We start from the raw sequence: 15,380 nt of genomic DNA, 5'->3' as shown, positions 1-15,380 counted from the left end.
ATCCCCTTGCAGAAATCACCATTGCTCTACTTTGCTCGTCTCCCTTTCTCAGATGATAGATCTCTCAAACCTCCCTCCCTCCCCTAATTCTAAGCTTGGAAGCCAAGTATAACCAGAAACTTGCATTTTTGCCAAATTTTGGGATATGCTAATGTTGATATAGGATACCAATTTTTTTGATTATGAGTAGAGGATGATGCAAGTTACTATTAGTGATAACACTTGAGTGAGCTTGATCTACCCAATACTGACAATGACAATGATCAAGAAGCAGCAGGCCCAGAATCCATATGAGCAACAACATGCAACAATGGAAGGGGAGAAGGGGGTGGGAGGAAGCCCAAGGAGTTTGGATGCGACACCTCCACCATTGTATTCCAATGACCAAATGTTCGAGGTGACATGGGCCCTACTCCAGACCTTGCACAACCTCATGGGAAATTTACAGAGGGCTCACAAAGGGGTGTCAAGTCAACAGCCGATAAAGGGAGAACTGAGGCCTTGAAGGACGTGGACCTTATTGAGATTCTGGGAGAGGAGCAAAGAAGGAAGGCTGAGATCATTTTGTTGGTGACAAGGGAGTGCTTTAGGAGGTTGAGGTGGTGGTTTAGGGGCCACCAAGATGCCATTGGCACAGGGTGATGGAGAGGAAGAGTAGAAGCGTGTGTGTGTGTGTGTGTGTGTGTGTGTGTGTGTGTGTGTGTGTGTGTGTGTGTGTGTGTGTGTGTGTGTGTGTGTGTGTGTGTGTGTGTGTGTGTGTGTGTGTGTGTAAGATTCCCATTCTCCAAGACAAAGTTTTAACTAAAAAATTTCACTTTCATTTATGTAGCAGATTGTTCCAGTATTCAACATTTTCATGACAATAGCATTCATTGCATGCCACTTTCAAGAACCCACTGCTCACTGCTATTAATGATTAAGACAATAGTTCATTCTAAACCAAGCCCCTTCCATCATTCGCTCGACATTATCTGCATGACTCACGAAATTACGAAACCAAATACCGAAAACCATTTATTTTTTTACAAACAGGACACTTGGTGACTTGGTCATGGAGGTGGTTGCACGAGAAAAGAGGAGTGAGACTCTAATTTCGAGCACATTCAATAAAATAAATCTTGGAAAGAATATTATCTCAATATCTTTTTGAGAGAAAACGTGGATATTGTCACCCACTCACTGTCACTCTTAACTTTCTCATGAGTGCTCACTATAGCACTCACCAATCAAACTTTTTCATTCTTTGTTATAACAAGTGATAAAATCACGAGGCTTGCCAGGGAGATGCACCTAAGCATGAGTAAAATAATATCCAAAGTTTGTAATTGTAGATTTTTTGTTATGGGGATAATATGGCATATATTTAAAAAGGAAACACTCTTTCAAAAGCACAAACTTTTGGATTCAAGCAATTTTGAGCGACGCTCAAGAGAAATGGAATCGATAACTGTAAGCTGAAGCAAGAAGCAACAACAGACTAGCTCTCACTAATAACTAGAAAGCATTCAAGCAAATGGCAATCTTTAACGGTTGCAAAGAAACGCATTGTAGCCAAAGTACAAAACTGAATGTGTTCCTATTAGCTTGATAAACATGAAGTCTTGCTCGTTCCTCTACTTTAATAGCCTCCTTACTTGCCCCCCAATACTAACATACTCCCATTCTATTAGCAAGTACAATAATCACTCCCCTTGCATTGGCAAGTACACTATTTTAGTACCTTTCCTCCTTAAGGATAATTCTTAAACAATGACAAACTCACATGTTACATTCTTGAAATTCATATGATAGAAAATGCATTAAGAACAAATAGGAATCATATCCTATCGAAGGTTCAACTGCTCAACTTATCTAGACTCACACAAATATCATATCATCAGAGATATAAACCATGCAGACCATCAACCCATTTCATTGCTTGCATAAATGTTGATTAAAACCAAAGCTACTCAAAGAAAGCTCCATGGCATACCAATTAGATAGATGTTAGAGATTTTGGACACTCTGAAAAGGGAATGAAGTATCCAACTCAAATCTCATTTCAAGTGACAATGGAAATTTTTAAATGGATCCAAATAATATCATGCTTAATTTTAAGGACTTGTAGAGCAAATCACAAATTTAACCTAACAAAATTACACCTATAATAATTAGTGTTTATAGAACATGATTGATTGAATACACCCAGATACATACAACTAATTGAAGAGATTCTAAAATTTATCCAAGTGTGAACATGCTTTGCTCTCTCTCTCTCTCTCTCTCTCTCTCTCTCTCTCTCTCTCTCTCTCTCTCTCTCTCTCTCTCTCTCTCTCTCTCTCTCTCTCTCTCAGTGGTCAGAGATGTTGAAGACTCGGAGAGCAAAGATATTGAGTTGGTACACCCAAGGGCTCATGATTTAGAGTTCTAGTGTGCAAGCCTACAAGTGTCACGGGTAGTGGTCAAAAGGAGGCCGAAAGCTGATGATGATAATAAGAATTGAGGCCCTCAACTACTCTAGCTTCTAGGTCTCTTTTGTACAGCTGTGCATCTTGCCACTTTGTTGTGAACTTGTAAAACTCATATAAATCAGCCTGTAGAATCTCACAAACAATAAATAAACTCTCTTGCAATCAAATAATGAGCATAGACAATTGTAATTAAGCTAAGAAACGCCATATGCTTTATTGGACTACACAAGCATAACAACATACATAAAGATCGTCTTTCTCTCAAAAACTCAAATATATGATATATATTTGAGTAGCAATTACACAAATTTGAGAAAGCTGTCTTCAAAAATGAAAAATAAAACCTCTACAAGAAGAAAAGCATTACTAGAAAAAGAAGCAAAACATTACTAGAAACAACACATCCATCATATTGTAAAGTTATTTTCATGGAAAAGCATCTTCTGTTGCGACTTGAATAGAACACCTCTAATGAACAAAATGAGGCCAGTATGTCTGCTCATACTCGGTCTAAATTGCCAAACTCATTAATTAGTTGGGAAGAATCTAAACTTTCCAGATAAAAAACGCAAAGCCTCTGTCGTTCTTGCGTCCAGCCACCCATGCTCACTACCCTCGACGCCATCGTCAGAGCTCTAGCTCATCTCGGGTGAGAGATAGCAACCATAGTCACCTCCTGTGCAACTCCCACTTGATGCTCTGGCTCATTCACATGTCTCCCTCTTTGCGCTCAAGCTCTACCCCTGTGACCTCTTCCATCTGCATGCTCTGGCCCCCTGCGTCTCTTTGTGTCCTGCATCACAACGTACTCTGACAAACCCTGCATTGATTGCCTCGTAGCATGTCATGCTAATTTAATCACTTCTTTCAAAATGGCACACAACATATAAGCAATTAGACTGAAACAACTTCATCTTCTGCATGGGGACAAATGGGAAAAGAAAGAAGGGTGATTGCTTATATGGAAGCATGAAGCAAAAAAACAATGCAGAGGCGCTATAGCCAAGTCCTAAATTGTGTTCTGCGAGGGAGCATTTTGGAGAGGGCAGGATGATGCCACAGTACCGTGGTACTACCTGAAGGCTAGAGTGCTGCAGCTCCTTCTGCTCTCGTATTGAAGAGGGGCAGGTAGAAACCTGTATACAGTCGGTTCCAGAGCTTAACAAAGATAAACGGCAGAAAAATCTATGTTGGATTGTCTCTCTCTTTGGTAATAAGGTGTAAAATAATACATCTGGCATCATGATTATTATATAGTGTGACAAAACTATGAGACAGAAGAGCAGAAAGAAATTGCTAGAAAACAAAGGCAATCTCTCTCTAAGCTGCATGTAGATCGCAATGGTAGAGGTCCTTAAATTTGCCATAGCCATGTGAACTACTAAGGATCACCAGCTTGCCAACCAGAATGGAGAACTCTGGCTTCATGATGTACATATCATTTACAAATATAGCACCCACATATAATGAATAGCTCAACGGCCTCGCCCTAGAGGCCTCTTTGCAATGTCAACTTCTTCTAGGATATGAGTGCCGTTCTTTACGGCCGTAAGAGGAGCACCATCACCATCATTGATATAATTTCTAGAGAGAGCATCCAACACCAAATAAATGTTGCTGCAGGAGGGCTTACCAAAAAATCTTGTCTCGCGGAGGTATTTTGCGGCCCACTTGTTGGATGTCTGGCAAAGCTCTTCGGTAGCGTCCCCACGAGTAGGATCGACCTTGTCCAACCCCAAGGTGCTTTGCACTTGCCCGATCACACTTTGAGTTGCCCACTTGTAATCATCCTCAATGTCGGCCAAGGCCTGAGGTGTTGCAGAGAGTAGGTAAAGTATGCTTGCTAAGGGCAACAGGGCCATCACTTACTGGTAGATGACAATGATAGGTAGAGACTACAAGGGATAGCGAGAGAGTCAAGGCAGCGCATGCTGAAGTAGGGGCCAAGAGCATAGAGGGCTTGGAGCACGGGGCGACAAAGCTTGAGCACACAGATGAATGCATCATTTCCAAAGAAGAGGAAGACGCCATAGCCACTTCTACTCTCTGTGCTTTTGATCTCTCTCCTTGTCACATCACATAGATCTTTAAGGTCTCTCGGTATAGTTTCCTACGACGTTAAAGTTCTCTTCTTCTTCTTCTTCTTCTTCTTCTTCTTCTTCTTCTTCTTCTTCTTCTCTTTCTAACACAAACTTCTTCACTCTCTAACACAAACAAGTTGTACTCGCCATCATGAGAAATGACAATACGAAGTTGAGAGCCTACCTCTCTCTAGGATACAGTAGGGGTGGCCTATCTCGGAATATGTGGAGTTTTGGTGGAATATTAATGATGTAAATATGCTTCCATGATTCGATGCGTACGTGAATATATCGGTTTTATTTTGTTAATGACTCTCTTTTATCTCTTCCAATTAATTAAAAAAATATTGTTTTGGTATAGTAGTGAAAAAAGTTGTGCATTTTTAGATAAAACTGAAATTCACTTTAATTTTCCTTGTATTTTCCAACAGCAAAAAGGAAACCCATCTCTACAGCCTTTGCCTTTGGCAGGCCAAAAAAATTTACATATGAGATTTTTCACTAATAGAACACATCACTATGACCTTAGCCCTTTGGGCAGGCCAAAAAATAATCGTCTCTATATCCTTTGCCCTTTGAGCAGGCCAAAAAGGGAACACATCACTTTGGCCTTAGCCCTTTGGGCGGGCCAAAAAAGTGATGAAATCACAAGGCCTGCAAAATGACGATTAGGAGATGTACATAATTAAAAACAAGACAGAGAGATAGAGAGTGAGGCCCGGTCGACCTTGGTGCCCTTCCGAGCTTGGGGCTACCCGACCGCTGAGGGCTATTGTGCAAGCTTCTGCAAGCTGTTGGCATATGATACCACGAGCAGCAAGGCCATTGAGAGAGGGCACTACTGAGTAGCTGAGGGCAAGTCACACTAAGCAACTTTTTTCTGTTAATGATCAGAGTAGGGTGGTGCCCGTTTTCTTTTGAAGGAAATCTCACCAAATCCCTCTATTTCGCACTTTCCATCTGGACAAGAGTGGGGATAGAGAGGGTGGTTGGAGGATGTGAGTGTAGGCGACATCTTGCATGTGGGCCGATGCAAGTGCTGACAACTATCGTGGGTGGAGCTAGTGAGAGTTGTGGGAGGGTGCTCTCCTCTCTCTCTCTCTCTCTCTCTCTCTCTCTCTCTCTCTCTCTTTGTGTGTGTGTGTGTGGACTGGACTGACGACGAGACCCTCGCATGCAGAAGCAAGGCAAGGCACGGGCAGGCTCCGTGCTATGCACTCTCTCTCTCTCTCTCTCTCTCTCTCTCTCTCTCTCTCTCTCTCTCTCTCTCTCTCTCTCTCTCTCTCTCTCTCTCTCTCTCTCTCTCTCCCCCTCTCCCGTGAGTTTTTCAACATTTAAGGACAAGAAGGTGCAGCTTGGCTAGAAATGGAAATCACTGTTGGGCTACAGAAGCTGGAGAGTTAGACTCAACTGCATAGAGTTCGTAATGTTGACTTGTGGCCTTTATTTTTGGTTCAAGATAGGATAAAAGCTATAGGCTAGATCTTCAAGCATCTAGAACATGATAAAACAAAGAAAAGTATAGGGAATAGTATGTATTTCCCCCCCTCACCCCAAAATATGATACCCCCCTCTCTTATTTTTAAGGTTGGAGATAAATTATTGGGGCCTTGTCACATCCGACGTCTGTTATGCCTAGGCCACAGATATGAACTTTGGGTTACCACGTGGCACCACACCATACCAAACTTGGAACCCAAGGGCTTCCTATGCGCCAAGCCCAATGCCAATACCTACTCCATATGTAGTCTCTGGAGTGCCTTCACCCACGAGGCTTGCTCACTTAGGTGACTTGGCAACATTTTCTCAAGCTATCGGTCGATCTATTTGCTGAGAATATGCGTAACACATCTGATAGAGAGCCTAGAACTAAGGCAGTACAAATAGCCAAGCTCACAAAAATTTAGTGGAGATGGGGATGTGAGAAAGCATATCGAAGTGTTTGAACAAATATGCGATTCTCTAGGAGAACACAATGACCTACATAAGAGTAATGCTTTAAGCCTAACCTTGAGTGGGAAGGCTCGGGATTGATATAGAACACTAAGGATGCAAGAGAAAACAATTTATCCTACTCTTAGGAGAGTGTTCTTGAAAGAATACATACGAGAGGGAGTGCTTTGGGGTGTAGCATCTCAGCTCCAGAAAGCCCAACAAGAGGAAGAAAAGTCTATGAGAGACTTTATTAATCGCTTGAAGCATTTAAATTCTCATTGCAATCCAAATGAGCGCTTCAATAATAACCAATTGCTTGATAGATTCATTAGGGGATTACGACATGAGGATATCTACAATGGCCTAGTCATTAGAGGTATCACCAGTTGGGAAGCAGTCACCACCAATGCAATATAATTGGAGGATAATTTAATGATTCAAGGAGAAAGAGTGTTTGTTGAGCCTAAATCTACTAGATCGCAAGCATCGGGGCATCAGCCAATGACTCTAAAGCCTATTGCTAAGGAGCCAAAGATATCTGAGATGACTTTAGCAGATCTCACCAAGGCCATTCAAGAGAGTCTTAGAGACAATTGTGCTCTGCAAAACAATAATATGTATCCAAGAAGGGAGCCACAATGGTGCTCAGTATGCTATGGTCCACATAGTATCAGTGAATGCCCTACTTTTAAAGTAAAATTCAATGGGAATTGCAATGCCTGTGGTGGGAGGTATGGTCATCAAGCTAAGGATTGCATAGTATTTAAGCGTGCGATGGCCAATAGACCTTAGCATGGGCAGACACACCTCGAGTGCATGCATTGATGCCAGCGCCACCTCTTGAATAAACATCACAACACATGGTCCCTAGGACCCAGATTGTTATGCAAACAACATCCTTACCACCTCCAGTGCTAGGACCGCAACCACCACATCCGAGAATCACTTATGTGAATCAAGTGGGTTGTGAGTCATCTATTGCTTGTTTGGAAGGCTGTGAGGAAGATATAGACCCTAATATTGCCTATGGGATTGATGCTCTTGAAGAAAGTCCACAATACTACGTGGAGGACTATTGGGGACAAGTCAAACCTGTCTATCAAGTAGCTGCTCTTGTTGTAAGAGGCCAAAATCTCAATTACACTGCCAAGAGACAACCTCTTCAATGCTATGAGTGTGAAAGTCCACAACGTGTGGCTGAGTGTCCTATTAGGCTACAAAAGAATACCACACTAATGCAAACCAATCAAGAGAGCATGTCTACAATGCCGATACTCATCTGTAATCGATGTGGCATAGATCATTTGATTGCTCAATGTGCCATCCATCAAAAAAAGGCAGCCAAAGCACAAACCGAGTTGAAGAAGATACAAGCTCAAGCTGAGGCTAAGGAGCGACAACAACGTATAAGACGCCAACAAGAGGCCAACCTGAGAGTTACACATGCATTCCATGTTGAAATAGAGGATGATTCTTACACACATCTACGATACCCTATTGAGCTAAATAGCGCCTATGAAAAAGTTCTATATAATGCCTTGTTAGACATTAGTGCTAAATATAATTTGTTGTCATACGGAGTGTGGTGTTAGTTGAGAAAGCCATCCCTATCTAAGAGTACTATCCAAGTCAAGGGTGTCAACAAGAAAAAACTCTAATTTTTTGTATCTAGCACACTTCTGTCAGTTATGACAATGGGGTTGTAGCTCAAGACTTTTTGGTCATGCATGTTGGAACTATGGAGGGTAATATAACCCTAGGACACACGTGGATGATAACCACCAAATGCACTATTGATTGGGGAACTAGGGGTGTCACAACGCAGAAACCAACTTTTAGCTCTGCCACTCAAGCCATAATCCCTGAGATATTTCCTCTTAAGGAAATAAAACCGAAAACATTGCATGTTCAGGAGGTTGAACCATATGTCCCCATAGCCCAACTCTCTAGATCTTCAACTGTTATAGTTGAAATAAAGCTTGAGACACACAAGACCCATCCTAATATAACAAATAAAACATACAAGTGGGTCCCTAAAGCTTCTTTAGTGTCCATAGCTAGTGTTGCTAAAAGATAGGAGCCTCGTAAGAGACGTCTCACTTGCTCCAAGAAATGTAAAGAAACATTGCGTTGGATTCCTAAAAAACTATTGGAAGCCCAAGGCTACTATGAAGGAAATGATAAAATCTAGGTGCCAAAATGTAAATTGTGCTCTTATCTGTCACCTGACCCATGTGAGCCCAATCATGTAGCTCCAAAAGGAATTGACGATCGTGAAAAAAAAAATCACAGAATGCTACACACCCGCTCTAGAGCTAGTTTGGGTACCGAAGAAAGAACGATTTGTTCCACCTAGCTCAGGGACAGGGAAGTCAAATGAAGCTTCTTGCTCTTCATATAGTTCCTATACGGAAATAAAAGCTTCGACACAATCCACCTACCATTGTACATATCCATACAAACAGGAAGAGTTTTCACCCCCCGTTGTAAGTTCACTACCTACAACAACATTGCAAATAAAATCATGGGAGAGTACCTTACCATCCTTGCAACAACTAGATGAAATGCATAGGGCGGTCGAAAACTATTGGTTAAAGCCTTTACCCATAACAACTTGGAACAATTGGTTTCAAAAGGTGACAATATCATTCCAAAAGGTATGATATGCCCAAGGAAGGGGGGAGTGTCTGCTAATAGTCATCATTCGCTCACTCCCCTCTCAACCTTCCTCCCTGACCTCTCAATCTCCCAATCTTAGGGAATGTATATATAAAGCCTTATGCTCACAGAAAAAAAAAAAAAAACAAAGTAAAAGAGCAAGAGCCACCAAACAAAAATCTGGAAACCTAAGAGTTCTATACATAATACAAAATCATAAAAACACATTATGGACAAAGATACGACCTTTTGACACACCCTTATAATAATTTCACTCTAACCATCATCTATCTGTGTGTACAGATATGGTTAGTACGAAGAGTCGTCCACTCCTACCTTGGGTGAGAGGTACCCTCTTTACTTTGCACAAGTGTTTCACATAGTCTACCCGATGCTTGCCTGTGAATGGGATTTGGTAGATACGCTAGCGTGTGAAATGAATTTTGAGGAGTTAGAATGGTTGATACGTCTCTTGACCACAACTGATCCATACCTAGTAGAGGACGTCTCTCCTACCCGCTTGACCAAGATGACTATAGATGTCTATTGATGTTCTTAGTGAACATTTGTGCCTCTAATGATGAGGAAGAGTTACATGATTACACGGATGGCACATATGGTCTCACGGATGATGACTTTGTTTTTCTCGATGATAATGAGGATAGGGGTTTAGCCTTAGGGTTCCCCCCCAATCTCTACAATATTCTATTCCCTTCACTCTCTCGTCGGGGAAGTGCAAATAATTAGGTTAGGGTTCCTTATGTTGTTTGATTGTGTTCAATAAGGGTTGGTGCCTCTTCCCACTGATGTGCCTCCTAGAGGTATTCTTTGTGTTTTCTAGTGTGTATAGGATGTTAGGACTTTGAACTCCATGGAGTCTTTCTCTCGTTCACTCTTCGAATCGAGCGCGATCATCAACACAAACATGTGTTTCTTGTCCATTAGCATTGTCCGTTGTCTTTTTTGCAATCCATGTTTGTATGCTTTAATTGTGATTGGTAGCAAAATATTCGACACATTTACCTAGATTAAACATTAGATTCTATATAATTTTTTGTCATAATCCAATTTAGGCAGCATTGTGTGCAATGTACTAGGGCTTTCTACAGGGCTTAGTCATTATTGACCTTTATCTTAAGTATTATAAACGGAGTTTACTAGTGTGATGAGCCTGGGGAGGGTAACAATGTTATACGACCCCCCAAAGTTACAAAATTAAAATGTTGAATACGAACAAACAAAAAAATCAAAGTGCCACAATGTAAAATCTTAAGCTGGAAGAGAAATCTCAGCTTCATTTGGTACTTCACTCACATGTATCGCCTATGGTACTAGAGCCCTAGAGGTTTCTAGTGTGGGCGCTTTTCCTTAAAAAGGAAAAACTCAAGGCATACAAAATAAGCACACACATCAAAATTGAATCACTCTGAAAAGACTTTGGGGGTCAAAGAAAAGGAAATAAGTCGGCCGATGATTTCATGAGCAATTCCTTTTATCGTAGCTTAACTACAAGGTCTTCTAGGTATAGCCTCTAGTCAGCCCTCGAACATGAAATACTTGGCTCTCGCGATTAAACAACTCAATTGACCAGAGAAAATTGAGAAGCTTGCCCATGGTATTAATAATTGACCTCTATGCCTTTCGACCGTTAAATTAGCGACCCCATACTTGTTTAGTTTTTTACCTTAACAATTGTTTATGCATTTGATTATATTACAGTTTAATATTTATTGCTGACAAATTGTTTAATAATCTGTTACCAATTAATGTCTCTGTCTACAACTGCATATGCTATTTAATTGTATATGAAAATGCAATTACTATGCCAATTTTGTTTGATTTTGCAGTGACTAAAGAAGGCTAAGGACATTCATCTTAAATGCTCTTCCACCTCAACGAACGGGCTTCATCTCAATAGACTCCGATGACAGAATCTACATCAGGAAGGGGGGCATGTTAACCGACAAGTCAGACAGTGGAGCCAATAATGGGCGAATAAGAAGCTTGGGGACTGCCCAACGCTCCCTATCACTTGGTGTTGACCTTGGTATGTTGACCTTGGTATTAAATCCATTACAAGCGACAATAAAAACCTCATACAGTGGAGTCACTACTGGGCGAATAGGAAGCTTGGGGACTACCCAACGCTCCCTATCGCTTGGTGTTGACCTTGGTGTAATCGACGATGGAGACCCTTTTGGTGATGAGATTACAAGTCATGCAGTGGAGTCAATACTGGGCAAGTAGGAAGCTTGGGGACTCCCCAATGCTCCCTATCGCTTGGTGCTGACCTTAGTGATAAAGTCATTACATGCGACAGTGGAGTCAGCACCGAGCAAATAGGAGGCTTGGCGACTGCCCAACACTCCCCATCGCTTGGTGCTGACCTTGGCAAATGGGTGTCGGCCCAGTAAACATCCACAAATATCGCATTGTTTTGAGTCTGGGACCGGGCTTGTCGGTCCTATAGGTACTTGGGTGATCGCCGATGAAAGGCGCACCACATATCTCATTTGATACTATTTTTACTTCGACCAACCCTTGTGGACACCCATGTGTGAATGGGTTAAACTCTTATAAAAGGTCTATTTTGACCTAAAATCCTCATTCTTGGAGGTGTAAGCTAAGAAGTGCTCTTGCTCCATCTTTGTCTCCTTCTCCTTCTATGTGTGTATGTATGCTAGAGAGAGAGAGAGAGGGAAAGAGAGAGAGTGTGTGTGATCGAGCATTGCGAGACGACATCGGCGACGGCGAGGCGGTAGAGCGCGGCATCAGCGACAGCTCCTTCTTCTTCGCAGTACAGGATCTGTCACGATGGCAGCATTGAGAGGTGAGTGACACACCATTGTTCTTTGAGCTTGCTAGGATTCTCTAGTTGTGTGTTTGCAGCCTTTCGAGGCTCGCACACAATGCACAAGCAAGTTCCTAGTTTTCGACACGTACAACAAAGGTACAACATACTTTTCTGAATCAATGTAACATCTCCACTCACAATTGTGAGTATGGAATAAAAAGCCAAGGTCATTTTACTCATGCACAAAGAGTACCAAAATGATCTCATATTTATTAGTTTTAAAGACTAACCAAAGTTGGTCTTAGTATCACCACACAAAGCCCATTTTCTTATGAATCCAACTCACAAACACAAACCATTCTCGTATTAAATGGAGCATATAGGAATGGATGGTCTTAGTATCACCACACAAAGCCCATTTTCTTATGAATCCAACTCACAAACACAAACCGTTCTCCTATTGAATGGATCATATAGGAATGGATGCAAGAGCATTCCTTGCATGTGAGAAAAATATAAAATAGAATTCCTAACATCATGCTTTGTAAGACCATCTTTGAATTACTCACGTGGTACATTTCTAGGAAGAAAAGCACAATTCCTATGATCAAAGATCCTTTCTTCTTCTCTGTCATGGTCATAAAAATATATGAATGGTCTTTATTTTAACAGCAATGCTAACATTATGTGATATTTTTAAATTAAAACACTCTTCATGAAAAGAATTCCATGGGCACACAAAACCATAAATCCCCAAGGGCTCAATAGTACTTATGGGGGGATGTCATCTACGTGCAACTATATGGGAAACACCTTATTTACAGATCCCATAGTATGAATCCAGTCCCCTATCTACAAATGCTACACAGGTCATATATCGCCCTTTCTAGCGACTTGAACCCTTTTGCAATATATATACCAGTTTTAAATATTGTTATTTTTAGAAATTTTGGCAAAAACATTTCTATACATTGACATTAATTTCAAAATCTCATCAAATAAGTATGCCCCCTACTCAGCAGGATTCCCACAAGGGATTTAAGTCTTCCAAAACCAAGGGAAAAAAACTTAAAATGCAAAAGAGTGATATGTGGTCCCAACAAATAGTGTCTGGTTCTGAAACAAAATGAATATTGTACAAACTAAAAGGCAAAGAGGATGTTTATTCATATGAGGGCTCTTAACAAACAAAACAAAGTGAAAATTCATATTGGCTTGTTAAGAGATTTACACCACAATCAAGACTTTTGTGTTTAAAGATTGTATTGAGTGTTGATTTACGTAATTTTGTTTTGGAAAGGGGTTTAATAGATTATGTTAAAAAGGTCATCCAAAAGGTGTGAAACTAGTTATGGAGCTAATGGAGGAGAAATGATATGTTGTGAAAATGTGATTCAAGGTGAAACACCATGTACATTTGCATGGTTGCCAAAACATGTTCACAAGAAACATCAGGGGTTTATGGTAAAGGGAGTACTCGATTATGGTAAAAGGGTCGTTTAAAAAGTGAAACTAGTTATAGAGCTAATGGAGAAGAAATGATAGTCCAATTGGTAACTAGTTTCAATTGGTAGTCCAACAATGTAGCCAACAAAATGATGAGATCTGCCTCCAGAACCTCTAGAGACGCACCCATAAGTTTCAACAGCAGTATTTTAGCCAAGGTATCTCTTTCGAGGCCTTGCAGAAACAGTTTGAGGTTGGTGAAGTCGGTCATGCTTAATGAGCCAGCCTTTTCCAGCCAGGTAGTTATGTATGCTTCCCTTAATCCCTGGGAGGATAAATCATGCACAACTTTAAACAGCGGATCCCAACGTTCGGGCTTAAGTTCGGAGAGATTCTTCATAAACTGCCAGACTATATCAAACTTTCCGCCAAGATTGTTTGAAAACTGTTACGTAAACACCACAATTATTCTTGAAGTGATAAGTTTACCAAGCAAACTACATGCAAAGAAACCAACCTCGCAAAGCTTTTCAAAAGCACGATTTGTATTTTGGCCCTTTGGTGACACGAGAAGCTGACCTCCGTCTCCCATAACCTTTTGAGCTTCAGTGTAGGTGAGGTCGACCGCACGAACAGATCGTATAGATACACCCTCAGGGTCTAAGCGTTTCTCGTCTAACGCTTTCCTAGATTTCACGAGGACGGGAGAAAGAGAAACGCTTAGACCCTGAGGGTGTATCTATACGATCTGTTCGTGTGCTCGACCTCACCTACACGTAAGCTCAAAAGGTTATGGGAGACGGAGGTCAGCTTCTCGTGTCACCAAAGGGCCAAAATACAAATCCTGCTTTTGAAAAGCTCTGCGAGGTTGGTTTCTTTGCATGTAGTTTGCTTGGTAAACTTATCACTTGAGGAATAATTGTGGTGTTTACATAACAGTTTTCAAACAATCTTGGCGGAAAGTTTGATACTGTCTGGCAGTTTATGAAGAATCTCTCCGAACTTAAGCCCGAACGTTGGGAGCCGCTGTTTAAAGTTGTGCAGGATTTATCCTCCCAGGGATTAAGGGAAGCAGACATAACTACCTGGCTGGAAGAGGCTGGCTCATTAAGCATGACCGACTTCACCAACCTCAAACTGTTTCTGCAAGGCCTCGAAAGAGATACCTTGGCTGAAATACTGCTGCTGAAACTTATGGGTGTGTCCCTAGAGGTTCTGGAGGCAGATCTCATCGTTTTGTTGGCTACATTGTTGGACTACCAATGTAGTCCAAGGTGTAACAATATGTGCATAAGAAAGGTAGTGTAGACTTTCCAATTTTGCACATGGCCCCAACTCTTCGCATGAAATTGGCAGTTGCACACTCCTTGAACGACTTTTGTGTTGGTCTTCTCTAAATGCAATTGAGCATGTCACATTGATGGAAAACCCAGGGGCTTGGTAGAGTCAAATGATTTGAAGCCTCATCAATAGAGAAATGTTTGTAATAGGGGAAGTTCTTTAGGCTGGATAGAGCACAAATTTATGGAGCTATCTTGCTAATAAACGTGTTCACTACCACGTCAAGTTGCTCTAAACTCACCACCTCTGCAATGGTATAAGGCATGGTTCTACTGAACTTGTTAAAGCTAACATCCAAAACCATCAAATTTTGAAGTAATCCAATGTTCGGGATAATGCAACATGTGAGCTAGTTGCTAAGGAAGATAATCTCGTGCAGCTTTGAACCCATGTTCCCAATCTAGCTGGGATGCATCCACAAAGCATGTTATTGGCAAAGACAACAAGAGACACGGGTGAGCTATTGAGGTTGCGTAGAATGGCACTCACAATGCCTAGAATTTTCACCTCTTGTTGATCGTTATTATGAAACAAATCCACAAGGGACCTCTCCAAAACTTCCTTCAGACAACTTCCATGTCTCTGCATTATATAAAGCACACAAACATGGACAAAGAGATTTCTTACTCTAATGGCCATCAACATGCCACTTCTTGAGGTGGAGTCCATCGAAGG

The 15,380-nt window shown here is 41.3% G+C and overlaps 2 protein-coding genes across 2 annotated transcripts; one reads left to right on the top strand and one right to left on the bottom strand.

Moving 5' to 3' along the window:
- Nucleotides 1-3,158: 3,158 nt before the first annotated feature.
- On the bottom strand, nt 3,159-13,956 carry LOC147436556 (uncharacterized). The gene is made up of 5 exons (XM_086487874.1): nt 13,882-13,956; nt 13,487-13,809; nt 6,413-6,505; nt 3,527-3,586; nt 3,159-3,243 (listed from the first exon to the last, which is right to left on the bottom strand). The coding sequence occupies exons 1-5, from the start codon at nt 13,954-13,956 to the stop codon at nt 3,159-3,161; spliced, it is 636 nt and encodes a 211-aa protein (XP_086344000.1).
- A 200-nt stretch (nt 13,957-14,156) lies between these two features.
- On the top strand, nt 14,157-14,672 carry LOC147436555 (uncharacterized). Its single transcript, XM_086488228.1, has 2 exons — nt 14,157-14,231; nt 14,304-14,672. The coding sequence occupies exons 1-2, from the start codon at nt 14,157-14,159 to the stop codon at nt 14,670-14,672; spliced, it is 444 nt and encodes a 147-aa protein (XP_086344354.1).
- Nucleotides 14,673-15,380: the final 708 nt, after the last annotated feature.

The sequence above is a fragment of the Adiantum capillus-veneris genome, chromosome 18 (assembly GCF_014529385.1).
Source record: "Adiantum capillus-veneris isolate H3 chromosome 18, ASM1452938v2, whole genome shotgun sequence".
Lineage (NCBI taxonomy): Eukaryota > Viridiplantae > Streptophyta > Polypodiopsida > Polypodiales > Pteridaceae > Adiantum > Adiantum capillus-veneris.
This window is presented reverse-complemented; position numbering and strand designations above follow the sequence as displayed.